This window comes from Rhea americana, unplaced genomic scaffold (genome assembly GCF_003343005.1).
Source record: "Rhea americana isolate MKP2758 unplaced genomic scaffold, rheAme1 scaffold_22, whole genome shotgun sequence".
NCBI lineage: Eukaryota > Metazoa > Chordata > Aves > Rheiformes > Rheidae > Rhea > Rhea americana.
In genome coordinates, this window is record NW_028186329.1 from 7,316,017 (window position 1) to 7,335,827 (window position 19,811).

At 38.8% G+C, this 19,811-nt stretch overlaps 1 protein-coding gene across 1 annotated transcript in view; it reads left to right on the forward strand.

Annotated features, from left to right (window-relative positions):
- Window positions 1-19,811, forward strand: part of MAP2K1 (mitogen-activated protein kinase kinase 1) — a 42,482-nt gene that overhangs the window by 14,476 nt on the left and 8,195 nt on the right. The window contains exons 3-6 of the mRNA XM_085305438.1: window positions 2,570-2,716; window positions 5,896-5,973; window positions 6,536-6,587; window positions 18,203-18,327. Of these exons, the coding sequence (XP_085161564.1) occupies window positions 2,570-2,716; window positions 5,896-5,973; window positions 6,536-6,587; window positions 18,203-18,327 (402 nt within the window). The remainder of the gene's footprint in view (window positions 1-2,569; window positions 2,717-5,895; window positions 5,974-6,535; window positions 6,588-18,202; window positions 18,328-19,811) is intronic.

The following is a 19,811-nucleotide window of genomic DNA, read 5'->3' on the forward strand; positions in this document are numbered from 1 at the left end:
AAGTTACTAAATGTCGTAGATTGCAGAAAGTGGCAATATCCTGTGTTCTAAGCTGTAAGTTTTGGAGAGAGGATTTTTTTTTTTTTTTTTTTTTTGTACCTCTAAGATCTCCCTTCACAGCTCTAGACCAGAAAAGGGCCTCTGTAGATGATACTGCAAAAATGAAAACTCCTCAAACTAAGAATAAAGGAGTACAGTCATCAGTAGAACCCCACTGAAGTACACTGGCAGCTTCTGTTTTGCACATTTCATTGTGGTGTGGACATTACTCCTATATGAAAATATAATTTTGTGCCTTTGGCAGGTAAATGTTAATGATTCAGCTTTGTATTTTACAATCAATGGCACTTGCGACCTAGTCTGTAAAATAAATAACAGTTTAAAAAATATATATATCAATAAGAAACATCTTGTTTGTGACAAGCTTTAACTTTCTCAAAAAAAAATTCCTGAGAAATAAAACAATACAGTTGTGGAAATGCATCTGTGATACTGCATGAATATTTCTATTTGGGTACCTCATGGCACTCCTTCCCAGGAGCAAAGTTCCTTGCACAGGTGAYATTTCTTCCTGCTGCCTCCTTACAAGGCAGTTTGTCAAGGTATACTCCAATGTATTGTAGGGAATCAGAAAGCTGGCATGCTACGCTCGTTCATAGGAAACAGTCTAGCCATTGAGAAGAATAAAACATATGACATACTCAAATCCCATTATTACAGCACACTGAAAATTCTTTATTTCTTTATTGAGAAGTTTTTTTTTTAAAAAAAAAAGGCAGTCTTTCAAGAGAAGTACACTTTGTCATCTTTACCAAAATTAAAGGACAGTGTGCATGCACTGACTTTAATATAAACCATGCTCAGTAGACTGCTTACAATTTGGAGAGAGGCAAAGAAAAATGCCCACTTTCAAGGGGCGAGAATTATGAAATATACAGATCTGTGAGTTTTACTAGAACTAAATMAATTTACTTGATTTTTTTTCACCTRCTGTGAGTTTAACAGGAAATTTTGTCCTAGTTAATATTTGATGCAGCTGAGATGTTTGCAGAACTGCTATTTTTCTTTCATATGTTGAGTAAAATTTGATTTCCATAAAGTCTTTTAATCTTGTTTTTGGCAAAGAGATACCCTTCTTGCTTTGTATGAAGAAACAGTGTAGCGGAACAGTTATGTAATCATGTAAGTTCATGTAATCTCCCACTTAGATTTAGACTCAGTTTGGTGATGCTTTATATAATTAATTATTTATTAGATTCCCCCCCCCACTAGTGCATTACAAAAACTGTGCAGATATTTTTTGGTGGCTGTTTCTGAGTCAGTGTATCCTTTGACACATTTCCTTTAGAAATTCATTCATGGATTTTCTTCAACATAAAGAGTTTGTTCCTGAACTCTATCCATCAAAAATGGATAAATGAAGAAAATGTTCTTCCTGATGGAGAATTATTTCATAAAAAGAAGAGATGGAAATTCCATCTTTTGCAGCATAAATAATTCATATCAAATATTCTTTCATGCTGTAATGAGTGTATCTCAGAATGCTGTTACTTACATAAATTGTTTTATTAGCTTTAGTAATTTAATTTAGTTACCTTTACTGATAATCTGGGTTCTAATTATGACAGATTTTCTTGCTGTCCCTTCATGTTGCAAAGCTAAACATTCTGTTTTGTTTTGTACTAGCTGTTGGTTGGAAGTTTCTTACAGAAGTATTTTGAATTGAAGTGGAAAATGTCTAAGGCTTATCTGGAATTTGATATTACTCCGGTAGATTTTTAAATATGAAAATTACCCTCTTAAAAATTGATATATAAAATCAGAGTCCTAACAGTAAATTTACTCTGAGTCAGGTCTTCCTTTTATATTTTGCAGTCCCATGAGATGCTGTTACTGATTTAATATTAATTAAAAARGCTAATACCCTAAATATAATATTTAGAATGTCTTAGTTGAAATAGATTATCCCTTAATAACTGTTTTTCTTTGGCATTCTTAATCAAAACGGGAATTGAGCCATTTTGGACTGGTTCTATAATCAAGAACAAAACCTGGTGTTCACATTATACTTTTCTGGCTATTTTTAGTGGGAAAGTGCTAAATGGGTTTGGAGGCTCTCCTGTCCAGAGATGGAGTGGAGACAATGAGTGGATAACTTGGGGAACTTCAGTTGGTTTGTGTAATGTGATCTGTTTGGGGGATAACTTCTACTTCACTTTTTGTTGCTCTAAATCTACTATCTTTCGTGGTTATTGGTGTTTCAACTTCCTCATGCCATATCCTAGAGTTTCTCCTTTCTGAAAGACCCTTTGCCACTAAGAAAATAAGAATGGATTAATTTTCAGATAATTCACTGGATCATAGAGTAACTCAGATTGGAAAGGCCCTCAGGAGATTTTCCAGTCAAACTTCTACTGAGGTAGGGTCAGCTGTGAGAGTCAGACTGCACAGTTTTATCCAGCTAGGTCTTGAAAACCTCCTGGGGTGGAGACCGCACCTCTTGGGCAACCTATTCCTCCTGAAAGGCCTTTTGCTACTAAGGAAATAATAAGAATGGATTATTTTACAGTTAATTCATCTAGAGATCAAGCCAGCTATTCGAAACCAGATCATTCGTGAGCTACAGGTTCTACACGAGTGCAACTCTCCATACATAGTAGGCTTTTATGGAGCTTTTTACAGTGATGGAGAAATCAGCATTTGCATGGAACATATGGTAAGTACATGTAAATCTGTTTTAGGCTGAAGTTGTTAACGGGCTATTAATGCAAAACCTAACTGTCAACAGGACTTGAGTTAACCAGGTAGACCTTTCTGTGTGAATAAAGAATCAAATATTGTGTTTCAGACTTACTCTGCAAATCTGAGGTTGGGATTGATATGATTGGTTTTATGCTGTTCTTTAGTGTCTCTTCCTCCATCAAAATGCTACGTATGTCCCCAATTTCTTTTTATCTGTGTGGGATTTTTTTGTTTTATTTTAAAATATTGCTCTTACACAGCTGTTCTGATTTGAGTTTGATTTTGTTTTTTATGTAGTATTAAAAGTACATGGTCCACAATGACTTATTGGTGGTACAACTGTAGATTCTGATTATCATAGCTAGTAGGGATTATAGTTTGTTCTGATTCAGATTAATCCATAGTTTGTCTCCTTGCTTCAAATTTTGCAGAAGATACAGACGTAAAGGGTAGTGTGCAGGAAGTGAGCAAGACCAGAAGGAGCTTATACAACTTTTTCTTTATGCCAAAAACATTTTTAACTGTGTTTCACTTTGATAGAAAAGTACACATTCTTCTAGACATCTGTTTGCCTTTCTCTAACCATATGGAGTCAAACAGTAAAAGCAAATTTTCTGTGACTAAAAGTCAGTCAAATCTTTTCCTCACTTGCTTGGTAGAGGAAGCTTTTAACAATTTGAAATACAGTAAATCTAAATAAAGATTTTTTTTTCCTGACAAAACCATATCTTTGAAGAGAAACCATATTTTCTCTGAAAAGTACATGTGATTGTTTTAATGTTTTTCTGGTCTCCTCTTACAGAAATTTTTAGAAGAAATTGATGGTTGCTTAGAAACAAGTGATCGTGATCCAATTTTTAAATATGTGCTAGCAGAATAGGAAGTGTGCATACCCCTAAAATACAGATAGCTACTGGAAATTATAAAGAAGTTGGTTTCTCCAAATTGAAAACTATCATGAAAAATGAGAAGAAAATACATGTATAACATGAGTATCTGGACATTTTTCAATATTATATTGTTACATGCCAAAAAGATGTGCGTGCTAGCAATTGTTAAAAGATGGGGATGTGTTAGAGACATGGCCATGGTATATAATTACATATATAAATAAAAAGGCTGAAGAATCGCCTTTGTTATCAACTAAAAGTAACAGGACATAATGGCTTACAGGTTCCTAATCAGAGAATGATATATGCGACAGTAAACTTCTCAATTTGAGAGAAGGCAGCATGAAATCAAGTGTTTTAGTGCTGAATSTAGACAATATCAGACTAGATACAAAATTTCACACAGAGAAATTGATCAGCAAGATGCACAATTGAAAGAGAAGGTAGATTATTTAAACTGCTAATCTAAACTATAGCCTGTGTCTCCCTCCCAATTTAAGCCATTAAATTATAGGCTTAATGTGGATCATTAAGTGAAAGGTTTTGCCCCGTTTTGGAGAAGAGATTAGGTGAGAATATCACCACTGTCATTTCTAGACAAAATAATCTATACAATTCTTCTCTCCTTTTTCTGTTAGTCTTCTTGTTTCAATTAGTGCCAGTCAAAATTCTTATTTTTAACACCAAGTCACAGAATGTAACTCCAAATACGAACAAGATTTGGAGGTCGAAAAGACAAAGGTTCAAATACTCAGATTTCCTTGACTTCCATGTACCTGAAACTATCAAGGTCAATGCATAACCTCACTTAGAAGAAGATATTTGACAGACTCCAGAAAAGTCCTGAAGGTTGCATCCAGCACTTCTTGGCAATTCAGTTGTATTCAGCCTCCTGTAACCGTCAGAGAAATGTCTAGAAAACTTTTTTTCCTCTGGGATGACATCACTGTTGATACACCGGTTCCTCCGCAAAGACAGCTGTCCAGAAATGCAGAATCCAGGCAAAGCCAGAATACTACATAGTAGGATCRGAGAGTATGCCTGCATATGCAATAGAAAACACATAAAAAATACCTGGTATATCTTTAATCAAATTTCATTTTGTTACAAAATGTAAATGCTACTTTGAGCTTATATTTGTTAACCTTTTTTTCTGCTTTCCCTCTGATAAGAGTTTTAGATGTTAGTCCTTGAATAATAAAGACTATTCTAACTTTTCTCCATACATATATAAATGACAATGAAAGTTTCCAAAGGGTAGGTGAAGGCAGAAGGAAGTTGCTTACTCAAGTTGGACTTTTGCCTTGAGTACTGTGAGATGTCAAAAGACAATCCAGACAACTGGATATTGCTTTTAATTTGAGAAATAACATTCTAATTTCTTCTCAGATTGTATGTTCTCCATTCTAGAGAATCTGCACAAGCCTATTCTTGAATTAGTTTCTAAAAATAAGTACCACTTCTAGTTTTCCTTCTCAGAAGCCCTTAGCAACAGTGGAATATATTTGAATTTGATGGGGATACATTTGTATGCATTCAATTTATTTAACCTAATGAGATTAGTAAGACCATTACTTGCCGTGGAACTTTAAAAATGTTTCTTCCTATTTTGGCCTTCTTGAAAGCCATGCTGAATCATCCCTTTGCCCTTGGAAGCGGACAGTAACTCCAGATCTGCATAACACTCTGCACAGTGTCTAGTCCAGAGGGAGAAGGCGGGAGGGATCTGGGTTTGATTATGACTGTGAGCTGCCACTAGTGCACGTGATATTCAGAAGTAGAACTCTGTTTTCCATGGTGATAAATTATTCTCAACTTAGTGATGGGAATCATAAAATCTGTGGTGCCTCAATCTTTCTCGTTCTGTAGAGGGGAGAGTTTCATGCAGTGGGCATCCCAAGAAAAATTACATGCTATTGTGATAGACCAGAAGATGCAGAAGCCTCTTAAATTCCACATGCTTAGTCAACAACTATTTGTGGACCTTTCTTAACAACAGCCAAGCTGTGGAAATACAAGTACAGCAGATCGTTGTGTGATGTGTCCATTTGAGTGGATGTGGTTACRGGCCAAATGTTTGTTTAAAGTAAACATAAAACTGACTAATTCCTACTGCTGAATGATTTCACTTTTTTCAGATATGTACCTTAACAATATTGAACCAAATTTAAAAAGCACCATTTTCATCATTGAATGTATCCTTTAGATTGTAATTCTGTTTAAAAATTCAGACAAATTTGATTATATTTTGAACACTTATTAGGATGGTGGCTCCTTGGATCAAGTACTGAAAAAGGCTGGAAGAATTCCAGAACAGATATTGGGCAAAGTTAGTATTGCGGTAAGTTTGTTGCTCTCAAGGGCTGGAAGTGGGTACTTGTGCRTCTTAGCATGCTAACATCAGGAAAAAAGTAGTTGGGAACTACAAGATGTGAGACAGGTGGATATTACTGGATTTTTAAATGTGTTGCTTTCCTCTTAAAAAAAAATCTCTGTACTTGTCGCTATTTGGTACCTCAGGGCATTGGAATGTGTAACACACATTCCATTGTGTTTGCTTTGATTTTCTGCTTTTGTATCAGCTGGTGCTTCTGGATAAGAACGGAATCAACAAAATGATATCTTTTAATTAAAAAAAAAAAAGTGAATGTTACTCTTTACATATCTGTTGTGCAACAGGGTGTGGGTACAAAGTTTCCAGTAATGATTTGATTGTTTTTTGTTTGTTTCTTCTTAAGTGTGAGTTAGAGATAAAAGTTTAAATAGAATATTGATTTGCAAAAWTTACATTTTAGAATTTCTATTCCATGTTGCATTCATATAAACATCTTGACTCTTACACAGAAAAAAYGCACAGTTCTCGTTCTCAAACTGAATTTTTTAAAATTTATTTATATGTCTAGGTAATAAAAGGACTCACGTATCTGAGAGAAAAGCACAAGATAATGCATAGAGGTGAGATACAATTTTATGAGAAACTTTTCTTTCATATTGTTTTTATTCAAGTTAAAATACCTATTTTTTCCTGTGTCTGTTCTTTATGCTTCAACATGAAGGGGGGGTTATTTTATGTAGTGTAAGGCTTTCCTTATTTAAATTTCRTTTGTATGGCCATCGAGTACCTTAATGACTTCTGTTACCTTCCTGCAGTTCATGTGGGCTTGTCACACTTTCACCCAATACCCTTGTATTACATGCACACACACAACTTCTGTGTTTGTATTAGCTTGCTGCCAAGGTGGCTTGTCTAATTGTGAGTATGTGATAGAGCTGGGGCTCTAACTTGAGACTGGAAATACTTGCTTTACAGTGAAGATAGTCGTATGTTAAAGGACCTGAGTGATGCAACCTGTATTTCTCCTTAAATAACAGATATGTTACCCTGCAGTTTCTAGGAGAAAATAATACTTTTTCAGCAGGTAAACACAGGCAGRTGCAGAAACAGAGGCTGCAGTTTCACAGACAGTGCTGCGCTCTGAAGATACCCTTGCCCATTTCTACCTGCAGCAACAGCTTACCTGCCTAGTTATCCTTTGCCTAATGTAGCTGCGGTGAAGACTTACACTGTGTAGTATGTTTGTGGGCAGCATCGTTATTTAAAATATTAGCAACTTGTGTATGGAGGGAAGCTTTTTATGTAGTTGACATTTCCATATTCAGTTAAGAAAGGAAAAAAAAAAAAGCAGAAAGCAGTCACAGTAAGATGCCTATGAGTATTTTTTTTTTTGTAACTACATAGAATCATAGAACCATAGAATCAGTAAGGTTGGAAGGGACCTCTGGAGATCTAGTCAAACCTCCCTGCTCAGCAGGGTCACCTAGAGCATGTTAGACASGGTTGAATCCAGGCAGGCCTTGAAGATCTCCAGAGAAGGAGACTCCACAACCTCTCTGGGCAACCTGGTCCAGTGCTCCGTCGCTCTCACAGGGAAGAAATTCCCCCGCACGTTCAGGCGGAACTTCCTATGCTTCAATTTCTGCCCATTGCCTCTTGTCCTGTCACACGGGACAACTGAAAAGAGTTTGTCCCCTTCCCCTTGACACCCTCCCTTCAGGTACTTGTAGACATTGATCAGATCCCCCCTCAGTCTTCTCTTCCCCAGGCTGAAGAGGCCCAGCTCTCGCAGCCGTTCCTCACAGGGCAGATGCTCCAGCCCTCTGATCATCTTCGTAGCCCTCCGCTGCACTCTCTCCAGTAGCACTATGTCTCTCTTGTAGTGGGGAGCCCAGAACTGGACACAGTACTCGGGATGAGGCCTCACCAGGGCTGAGCAGAGGGGCAGGATCACCTCCCTTGACCTGCTGGCAACACTCTTCCTAATGCACCCCAGGAGACCATAGGCTTTCTCGGCCACAAGGGCACGTTGCTGGCTCATGGTCAGCTTGTCATCCACCAGCACTCCCAGGTCCTTCTCTGCAGAGCTGCTCTCCAGCAGGTCAGCCCCCAGCTTGTACTGGTGCCTAGGATTATCTTTCCCTAGTTGCAGGACCCTGCACTTGCCCTTGTTGAACCTYATGAGGTTCCTCTCTGCCCAGCTCTCCAGCCTGTCCAGGTCTCTCTGAATGGCAGCACAGCCCTCAGGTGTGTCAGCCACTCCCTCCCTGGTATCATCAGCAAACCTGCCAAGGAGGCACTCCATCCTCTCATCCAGCTCATTGATGAAGTTGAACAGGATGGGACCCAGTACCGAGCCCTGGGGAACGCCACTAGCCACAGGCCTCCAACTAGACTCCACATCGCTGATGACGACCCTCTGAGCTCTGCCTTTCAGCCAGTTCTCAATCCACCTCACTGTCCACTCGTCTAACGCACACTTCCTGGGCTTCTCTAGGAGGATGTTATGGGAGACAGTATCAAAAGCCTTGCTGAAGTCAAGGTAGACAATGTCCACTGCTTTGCCCTCATCTGCCCAGCCAGTCATTCCATCATAGAGGGCTATCAGGTTGGTTAAACAGGATTTTCCCTTGGTGAATCCATGCTGGCTACTTCTGATCACCTTCTTTTCCTTCATGTCTGGTGATGACATCCAGAATGAGCTGTTCCATCACCTTTCCAGGGATGGAGGTGAGGCTGACCAGCCTATAGTTGCCTGGGTCCTCCTCCTTGCCCTTTTAGAAGACTGGAGTGACACTGGCTTTCTTCCAGTCCTCAGGCACCTCTCCAGTTCTCCAGGACCTTTCCAAGATGGAGAGTGGCCTGGCAACAACATCTGCCAGCTCCCTCAGTACCTGTGGGTGCCTCCCATCCGGGCCCATGGGTTTGTGGATGTCTAGCCTGCCCAGAAGGTCTCTAATCCTATCCWTCTCAACCGAAGGAAAGTCTTCCCTTCTCCAGACTTTCTCCCTTGTCTCCAGGTTGCAGGATTCATGAGGGCTGCCCTTAGCAGTGAAGACTGAAGCAATTCGGTAATTTTGCCTTCTCCATATCCCTTGTCACCAGGACCCCTGCCCCGTTCAATAGCAGGCCCACATTTTCCCTAGTCCTCCTCTTGYTGCTGATGTATTTGAAGAAGCCCTTATTGTTGTCCTTAACTTCCCTTGCAAGACTCAATTCCAGCTGGGCCTTAGCCTTCCTCGCAGCATCTTTACATACTCTGACTGCATTCCTAAAATTCTCCCAAGTAGCCTGTCCCCTCTTCCACATTCTGTGTAYTTTCTTCTTCTGTCTGAATTTGGCCAAGAGCTCCTTGCTCACCCATGCAGGTCTCCTGCCCCTTTTGCTRCACTTTTTACTCAGAGGGATGTGCTGCTCTTGAGCTTGGAGGAAGTGATGTTTGAATACTAGCCAGCTCACCTGGACCCCCCCTTCCTTCTAGGGCCTTAACCCATGAGACTCCACCAAACAGGTCTCTGAAGAGCTCAAAGTCCGCTCCCCTGAGGTTCAGGGTTGCAATCCTGTTTGTTGCCGTACTTCTTTCTTGCAGGATCCTGAACTCCACTATCTCATGGTCACTGCAGCCAAGGCTGCCCCCAACCTTCACATCTCTAACCAGTCCCTCTCTGTTGGTAAGGACAAGGTCCAGCAGGACACCCTTCCTCGTAGGCTCCTCCACTGTCTGTGACAAGAAGTTATCATCAATGCATTGTAGGAGCCTCCTGGACTGTTTGTGCCTTGCTGTGTAGTTCTTCCAGCAGATATCAGGGTGGCTGAAATTCCCCATGAGAACCAGGGCCTGTGATTGTGAGGCTACTTCCAGCTGTCTATAGAAGGCCTCATCAACTTTCTCTTGCTGGTCAGGTGGCCTGTAGTAGACACCCACAGCAGTGTCTCCCATGTTAGCCTGCCCTTTGATCTTTACTCATAAGCTGGCAACTGCCTCCTCCACCCCTAGGCAGAGCTCAATGCGTTCCAGTTGCTCTTGCACATAAAGAGCAACTCCACCACCTCGCCTTCCTGGCCTGTCTCTCCTAAAAAGCACATAGCCATTCTTGACAGCGTTCCAGTTGTGAGCTATCCCACCATGTCTCCGTGATTGCAATGAGATCATCGCCCTGCGATCGCACACAGATCTCCAGCTCCTCCTGTTTGTTCCCCATGCTGCGTGCATTGGTGTACAGGCATTTCAAAGAGGTGATCATGCCTGCAGTTTCTCAGGAAGGGTGTACGGGGGTCTCTGATAGCCATGTCCCAAATGCACATCCTCAGCTGCATGCACCCATTGGAGGCCCCCCAACCCAACTTGTGTTTTGTTGTCTACCCTGTCTGTATGACACTCCCCCTCCCGCTTCCTACCTAGTTTAAAGCCCTCTTTACTAGGCTGGCCAACCTCTTTGCAAAGGCAAATGTGCCCTGCTTGATAATTTTCTTCACAAAGGAAGAGACTATGTTAAAAAAAGCTCTGTTGAGCTGTATCATGACTTCTTCACTGCAACTACTYTTCTTTTAGTAGCAACAGGTCTGTTAAGCGTAATTAAAAAAAAAATCTTTGAAGAGATTCTCAATAAAAACCTTTGACCTAAAATTAGTTGAAGAATTCAGTATTCATTCTTGCTATTAGAACAACAGTAGCTTTAAAGTCTGTATTTTACTGGCTATGTCAGGTTCACATGTTATTTTTAGACATCTACCATACAGAACTGGTTCTCTTTTATGCCTAAAGGTTTTTAAAAACGTGGATTTTTGTAAAGTTATGTAAAATGGATGTGTCATTTCTGAGACATCTGCTRGAGTCTTTAGACTTTACTGTAGAATAAATGTTATTTTCAGCATATCTTACTGTTGCTCTCTTTWAAATCCAGCTGTTTCATTAATCTGTTACATGTTCTGTAAAAGCAAAAATGATACTCGATAKGGTAAAGTAATAAACTCCATCATTCCTGACATCAGTGTAAACTGACGACCGGAGTTGGATCATTTCATGTTTTTGTTTGAATGGCACTATTCATTACGGTGATCATGGCAGCATGCATAAACTATGCCAACTGTTCTGTAATTCTCATACTGTATGAAATCAGATCATAAAAATACGTTCATCAGGAGTCACTTGATACGCATCTGAGTTTCCATTTGTTAGCCAGAGCATAAAAAGAGTAATTAGCAATCCTAGTTTGTACAATCCRTTGTAGCATCAGTTTACATGTTAGATAGACTGTTTCCTATACATTGCTGTTTTTTGCTAGTTTTTTGGGGTGTTTGAGGTTTTTGTTTTTTAATAAATGATTAATTATAGCTCTCGCCTAGGAGAAAGGAGGATAGAGGAGGTGAACTTTATAAATATTTCTGATAGTAATTGTCTCTCTTCAGAGCATAAGGAAGACTCCTGGGAAGGAAGTCATCTTATTTTAGGACATACTGGAAGAAAGACTGTTGTATTTTGTAGTCCTCAATTCAGCCACAGCACTGGTTTGTTTGTTAATTGCTTTGGGATTTTGAGGTTGCTCTTACTTATCTMTCTGTTGAGCCAATTCTATTTTATTTTTAATTTCATGATCTCTAAACCTGACAAATCCAAAAGAAAGCTATTTTGATCCTTAAGTGCAGTGTAGCCTCACAGTAGTGGCTGCATCAGAAGTTACTTCTAAGCATGTGGATCAGCGCAAGCCCCTCTTTGGTGCTGGTTCTGAAGTTACTAGATTGAAGACATGCTATTCTGACCYGTTACAGCTTATTGGCCTAGCTGAGGAGGGCCCTGGTTCTACTTCCCATGTGCTGCTGAGCAAGGCGTGAGCRTGAGGTTCTCTTCTGGAATTGGTTGATGCCCGGCTCTATGTTGATTGCGCTATTGTGTGGTCCCACTGAATAAGGAGGGAATGGTATCTGAAAAAAATKCAATATGCTAAAAATACATATTTCTGACCCATCGTAGACTCAGACTGTGTCAATAGGGTCTAGTGGTCTCAGAACATGCTTAGATAAAGCATCTCTGAATGTTAAACCTGGATTTAAAATGGACGAATGTGTTGTAAATGTACTGACTTATCTGCTCTTTGATGTCTTAGATGCTTAGCCTTTTTGTGAGAACGTAGGAATTTCTTACAATTTTATTTTCTTTCTAATGCCTTTTTTAATTTTTGTGCATTAGAACTCCTGAAGTCTTTTGGTTCTGGATTAAGGGTACTATCTAGCAAAGCCAAACTTAAACAAACTCAAGCCAGGTCTGTAGTAAGAATAGGAAGATGTTACACAGGGAAAACTGTTCTTGTGCAAGTGAAGATTTTTCTTGTGTAGTTATGCTTTTCCAGCCCGTCTATTTCTGGAACCCCAGCTGAAATAAATATGACTAGTAAAAGCATGTTTTTGCTGGTGTAACTGGGYTTGCACTATTTTGGTGACACAAGTGTAATAATTAGAGTTTTTGTCTTAATTTCTTTAATCCCTGTCGTCTGCCCTTAGTGTCTGTAGTACTGCACTGACATGGTGTTAATAACACCTAACATGTACTGCTTGTTCTCACTCACCCTGTYCCCATGGGGAAAATATGTGCAACTGGCGTTGGTTTAGTAGAGCTTTTTTGTGTTGTGTTGAGTGTGGAAGACATAAAATAAATAGACATCTTCACATAGCAACAGAAGACCAAAAAAAGTGCATCTTGTTTTTCTATCCAAAGATAGCAAAGTTTGTGGTAACTCCTATTTTCAGTRATGTATTTATTGTATAATTGTGTTTTATTACCTGCATCTGACATCTCAATACCTGCAAAAGCTTGTARTATTGCCCTGGCCACTGAGTTTACCATGGAAAACAGAGGTAGGTGATTACTGTAAGACATRTTTTAATGCTTAGATGCAAAGTGTAAGCTTGTATCTTGGATATGAGACCTGTTTCACAATGTAATAGCTRTATTGCCTATCCACCAAATGAGTGCTGAGTGTTTGTGTTGTTTGTTTGTTTGTTTGTTTAAATTGAATATAAGATTACAAAATACAACTTCAGGGTGGGGGGAAAAAGCTTTTGTTTATGAGATCGCTCCTTTGAAACTCATACCCAATTATGGTTTGATTTCATGACTAGTCTTGCCCATTAATGAATATTTCATGAATCAAATGCTCACCTTTTTGCTCTGCATACAAATCTGACTGAAAAAAAACATTTAGTTTAATTCAGGTGGTTACAAATATCACGTAATGCTTTATTGGTCCAGCTCTTCTCTCTGTAGCTTAGAAAAAAAATAAAGGACAAATGACTGTGTTTATTTTTTTTTGACACTTTTTATCATTAGAAATGTATTTTCAGGCATGCTAATACATATATGTATATACAGAAAAGCTGAGGAGACAATCTGTTTTTCTTGGCCTATGTAACACCATCAAAGTTCTCTTTTTAAAATAAGAGAACTGGGTACTTTGTGTGAATTAAGTGTGTTGGTGTGATTGGGATTTGATGATGGCTAGTGCAATGGACATGTCAGCATTATTACTGGGAGGTAAAACAAAGGACTTTTGTGAACTCTTCCCCTATAGTARTATTATAAGAGTTTCACACGGGGTAAGGATTTTGTTAACAATTCTTCTGTAATGCTACAGAGAAACTAGCACATGGCATACTGGGTGCAAGAGACTGCTGTTACACAAATTATTCCATTCTTTCAGGTCAGCATTAAAATGTATATTTTTTATATACAAAAAAAAGTGAATTGGCAAACTTAGCAGTGACGCATTTGTTTGGATTGATCAAAAAGTAGTGAGAATCATGAACTGAAGAAGAAAACAAAACCACACACAAAACAAAACAATTGGGACATGGTAGCTGCTCAACATGAGGTTCGGCTTAAACTCTTTACATGCACAGATGCGTCCTGAACTAACTGTGACCTCTGAGAAAGTAGTATTGGAATGTTGTTGCAGACAGCCAAAGGAAAAAAGCTGCTAGGGGTTATTAAGGAAGGAATGGAAACCATGGTCTTTTTAATAGTGTATTAGCTCATCTGGATTCCCATGCTTTGTTTTGATCCTCTCTGAAAAGACATGATAGAAATTGCAAAAATTCTGAAAGACAAATTGGTGGGATACAAAGCATGCACAGGAAAGGAGAGGGTAAGGATCGTAACTACTGTAAATGTTTCCATAATAGCTTCTRTTCTGTTTAATAAAGGTATTTGTAACAGTGAATGATATAGAAAATACCCCTTTGGGGGAATTCCTGTTTACTTTTGTGGTTAATACCAGAGGCCACCAAATAGAAAGGCAAGAAACTTCATGCAACTAYTTACAAAGTATATTGTTTCAGGAAATTAAGAAAAATGGATATTTTTTCCTGATTTTTTTTCCTGTAGATGAATAAAAATCCTATAAACTAATGAGACTATAATCTTAGTTACTATTGATTATTCTGTGATGTAGTTCTCTCTGGAAATTCTCATAGTGCATAGCAAGTGCTTTGTGTGATTCCTGAACTCAGGTTGCAGCCAGCAACTCTAAGGTAGGAGATGGAGCACAACAGGGATCTTGCCAATGGCCTGTTCTAGTATTTTACTTCCTAGAATATCCTTATAAGATCCTGCTTTGGGAGATTGCTCAAAGCATGAATCATAATAGAAAAAGCTCTTAGGAAACTCCTACTTGTAGTTAATTGATATATATTGACCTTAGTTTGTTTACTGCATTCCCATTTGTTACTGGTTTTAATCTTAATGTGTAGAGTATTGCTCCTTTGTCTTGCCAGTTCTAGACTGTGTTTCTCCGTTTCTCAGAAGTCACTCTTGCAATTGAGAACTTGTGGTAAATAAGGACAAATTTTTATTTTGTGTTTTGTTTTTTTTGTGTGTGTTATTGTTGTTTGGATGACTAAAGGATAACAATGTGCTGCAAGACAAATATGTTCTCGTATGTTTGGCTACTCAGTGACTTTCATACAAAAAGTTATTTGCCTGATGATGTTATGGTAATATCCAGGGGCTTCATTATTTTGAATAAGTACTTTGGTACCTGTGACAGGGAGCAGAGCTCAGGCATACATCCTACAGAAGTTACATGGCCTCCTAGAAGTCCTGATGACTGCTTTGTATTAACTAGCTCATGTTTTCAGAGTCACGTAACCATCCCTCTGGAGGACTGGCTAAGGACTTTTTCTTAGAAGTGCGTGGCTCTGTTTCTGGGTTGTCTGGACTGACATAGGGAATGTTCTTTCATTTTAAGATTTAAATACATTGTTTCTGCAGCATAYTTGATTTTCCTTTCTAGATTTCTTATTTTCTTGCAAGTTGCAACATACATTTTGAAGGATACTTTGATGTTTGTCTTCCATCTAGCAATACAGATCTCTCTGGTTTCCAGAGAAACTGCTTAAGTGCGCAGACATTCTGTAGTTAAAATAGCATAGCTTGCTACATTTAGAGGGGCAAAAAGACAGCAATGTTCCAGACATCGCATTCTAATCGCATTGGGAGCTTTGAGAAGAAAATTAAAATGCTCAAGGAATGATAAGCTTTATATAAAACTCCACTGAGTAGTCATGGTTTGCGCTGATATTATAAGAAAGTTATGGTATGTGAGAGACACTGAAGTTAAAAGTTAAGTCTTCAAAAGACTGGGTGGATTCCAGAACACCTAAAATGCTTATGATGAGAGTATAGTTTCAAAGGGGGAATACTAACGTTATGTTTTGCCATCTAATGATGAATATGGAGTGTTCRTGGCCTGTAGAGAGATAAGTGTGTATTTTTTTTTGCATTCTGAACTGAACTAGTAGATGTGCTAATGTGAGTAATACAAATATAAATATGGCCTTTGTAATCTATCTAGGCTCTGCAGTACTTACAAAGTATTTTGTGAACATTATTTCTTCTACCCTGATCTTAAACAGAGCTTTAGGTGAAGATTCCTGGATAGCTAGGAATCTTTGTAATTTCTGCTACCAGCTTCACTGCACTGACCAACATCTGCATTTTTCTTTTTCATGGAGTTCTAAAATATGTTAAGCTCTGGTTGGATTTTTCCTTTACATTGTGAATGGTAATTCTGGTGAGGTATCAACAAATAGTCAAAGCTTCCACAAAGGAGACAGAATTTGCAGGTCTGGCTGTCAGCCCGGAAGGACACCAACATGTGCCTCTCTGCTGAGGTCCTGTGCATCTCTGTGAGCTCCTTGTCCTGAGTTAACCAATGGGTAACGGTTTGGTTCCTGMCTGGTAAATAGCTCCAGAACTTGCCCCGGACCTGTGCCTCTCTTACAGGAGCTAAACGTGTGGCAAAAAGCATGTTTATAAGCCAGTTACTTTCCCTGGGGATAGGATTTTTTTAAAAAATGAATAAATAAACATAAAATACATGTCCCTTTTCTGGGACCTATCTCATAAGGAGGAAAACTGTCCTAAGCAAAAACTTTCTTTGCAGGGGAAGGAAGATGCATAATTTTGCCTGTGTTAAGACCATGGCATAGCTTATATRTTAGATCACTGTGTGGATTTTCTGTGGGCTGATGCTTGCTCGAAGCTAAGTGGACATGCTCTAGGCTCACTATGGTGTAGCTGAGCCTAGAAGAACTTGCATACACAAATCACCATGAAACACTGTTTTAAGGGTGCCTGGACAATTTCAGTTTCYTGTTTGGGGGAGGTGATGTCAGGAATCAAACTGTAGCCAGAATTTCTGAAAGCATGTAATTTTTACCTTTTGGATAGTGTGTGTGCTTTTTTTTGTTGTCGTTTTGTTTTGTGGGGGGGGGCGCAGTAGGAGGTAGACAACTAAAATATAGTTTCCCCCTAATTTCAAGTCTCCACTGATCCCCATTCAGTGAGGCGTAAGCTTTTGTATGGAGATCTCTTCTAGTGATGAGGAGCCACATTAGTAACACTTTTCCAGTGACATCCTGTTGATGTCCCAAACTAGACTTCGTTCCTTAGTCACTGAAATAAAAGGTACCTGGAATGTATTTTAAGTATTTTAAAGTGAAAATGATGAAGAAGGCTACAGACTGTAGCCTTCTGGATCAGCTCTTAAATAGCAGCAGTCTAAAGTGAAATTGTGTTTTCGAGTCTATGTTTATTTGTCTATCTTGAGTTAAAGTAGCCAATTTCCTGAAAGCTGCTTTAGGCTTTGCTTTACCTGTCTGTTTGTAGCCATTTCCATGGCCTTTTAAAATCTTTGTATATTTTAACTGCTTGCGTAATGCATGGCGTGTCTGGTATTTTAACTGATTACAACTAAATGTTCTAGTGCAGGTATCATCTCTCCCCCCCCCCCCCACACACACACACTGATTTGATTGCACTGATTTGAGTGAGGTTAACCAAACTAACAAATTACCTCAATGTGGTCCACAGTGGTCAGACATCCCCTGTTGAGTAGGAACTCTGAGAAGCTGTGCTGGGCACTCTAAATGGGTTTTAAAGAAAGTGATAGTTTTATTATTAATCTGTGGCRTTAGTTTGCGAATGTGAGCTGTTTAATTAGCTTGATAACATAATGACAAGATAAGCAGTAMGTGGTATTAGAAAAATTTTAATACTTATCTCAGAAATACTAAAGAATTATTTTCAATATCTCTGCATTCGTAAATAGCTGTTAYTAGTTGCCTAGCTACCAGTGACCCTCATTAAGTTTCCATTTAGATTAAGTGCAGAATTTGAACTCATGGAGAGGTTCTATCACAGGTAAACAGTCTCCAAGTATTTTAAGTGCAGCATTTCAATAGTAGGATAGTTATTTTTTGCAGCTTGTTTTAAAAAATGTGTTTTCTTAAGAATTGTGTTGCTAGATATATAGAGCCCCTTTATTAAGTACTTTAGACAAAAGAATATCGTTAAATAGGAATTAAGTTTGAAGGCAYGTGTCAGCATATTTTGAATGTTTTTCATCACAAGGAGGTAGTAGTTGTCCAAACCAAACATTTGAAAGCCAAGAAAGTGGATGATATTCAGTCTTAAACTAACAGTCTCTTTGCATCTGTATTTCAAAAAGTTTCTCTTCATTTGGAGAGTTTACAGAATATAGAATATAAATAGCCTGTGAAGTGGAACTGGGTAGGGAACCAAATCTCTTGAGTGTTCCCAGAGAAGGGCTAGGAATTGTGTTATAGCTAAAAGGAGAACAAAGGGAGACACATGGTAATTTTCACTTTTCATGTTACTTTCATTGTCAAATTTCCCATTTTATAGATTATAAATATAAATCATCCATTCATTTTTTTCCAGATGTTAAACCATCTAACATTTTGGTAAACTCTAGAGGTGAAATCAAGCTTTGTGATTTTGGTGTCAGTGGACAACTGATAGATTCTATGGCAAACTCGTTTGTTGGCACACGCTCCTACATGTCTGTAAGTATAGATTTTATAGCTTTTGAGTTTACTATACGTTATGGTATAGTTATCAAGATTCCAGTGATCAAACAAGAAACAAACTTGCCATTGCTGTTCTTATTCATAGTTTCTACCTCAGCACTTTGTATTCTGGAAATATTCCAGCATCATATCAAATTGGGGTGGTAGTGGGAACTGTTGCGAGAGAAGCCAAGCAGCTTGGAATGTTTTATAATTTTACAAAAAAGATGCAGTTGCACCTACTTTGCAAAATCCAGTTGGTTAATATATTTGGGTTTTGTATACATGCGTCTCCAAAAAACCCAGCATTTATAGCTTGTTCTCCTTAAGTCTTTTTCTCTTTCCACTTCAGCATTGCTACAGTCACTTATGTAGGCAAGCTGCTGCCTCTTCAGTCATTCTGCTGTGGCTGCTCCCAGGGCCCCAACCAGCTGCAGGAACGAGGGAAAGTATGAGAGTGGCTGGTGTCAACCAGGCCATGGTAGCTAATTGGTGACTTACTGAGTGTCCTGCTTTCCTGTATGTGAGAAATATTTTGAAACTCCCTCTTCGGAGGAACTCTATGTGAAAGTCACAGTTAATAGAAATACAGATCTCTTTTCCAATGTTCTTATCAGCTCAGTGTGCAATCTATTAACTCATCAGAGTATTCAGAGATTTGTCAGTAGGTCTGAAACTGCGTGGGCTTAAATTTAAAGTAAAAAGCCTAATGCTGCTTCTGCTCAGCATGAGACCTGCTGTTCACATCAAAGGTGCAGTCTTCTCTTTTTGCCATTTTGTACTGGTAACATAGTTGAACTGAAACAGTGACTTAGGTTCCCACACACATTTAGAGGCTGTTACTAATTTGCAGGAAAAAATTCACAATTCCATGACTTCTGGGCCTTTGGCATACAACTATCTTTCCCTTTTTCTTTTCAGTAGAAGGAAGTAGAGCAAAGTGTTGACTGCCTTCTGGCTCCATTAATTTATTACTTCCACCAGACTGAGACTTGGCCTTGCTGCGACCGTATGTCGCAGACCAAGCCATGATGGTGATCTTATGTGTTGTTTTTGATGGTGTCTGAAGTACCTTTTAATTTAGTGTCTCCCCTAGCAAAGTCTTTCAGATCACAGCTAGAGAATTGTTACGGGCCAAACAGTATCATAGTCTGCCATACGAAGGTCTGTGCAGTGACACTTAAAAAACAATTTCTAGCTTTTAGCTACAGCTTTTGTACTAGCACTATGTGTGTTTACCRCTATTTCTCGTTCATTCACTTCTAATTTTCATTCATAAAATATGAAAATCTACAATGTATCTTCCTTTTTGCCCAGCAGTCCATTGTCCAGCAATTGTGCAGTTTATCCAAACAGTTTTGGAACWAGCTCAGATGGGACACTGGAGAAGGCTTAAGTTTGACCTCAGTAAATGTTACAAAATTAATTTATTAAAATAACAAGCACCTTTTATAGCAGGGTGAAGAGACTTTGCAGTAGCA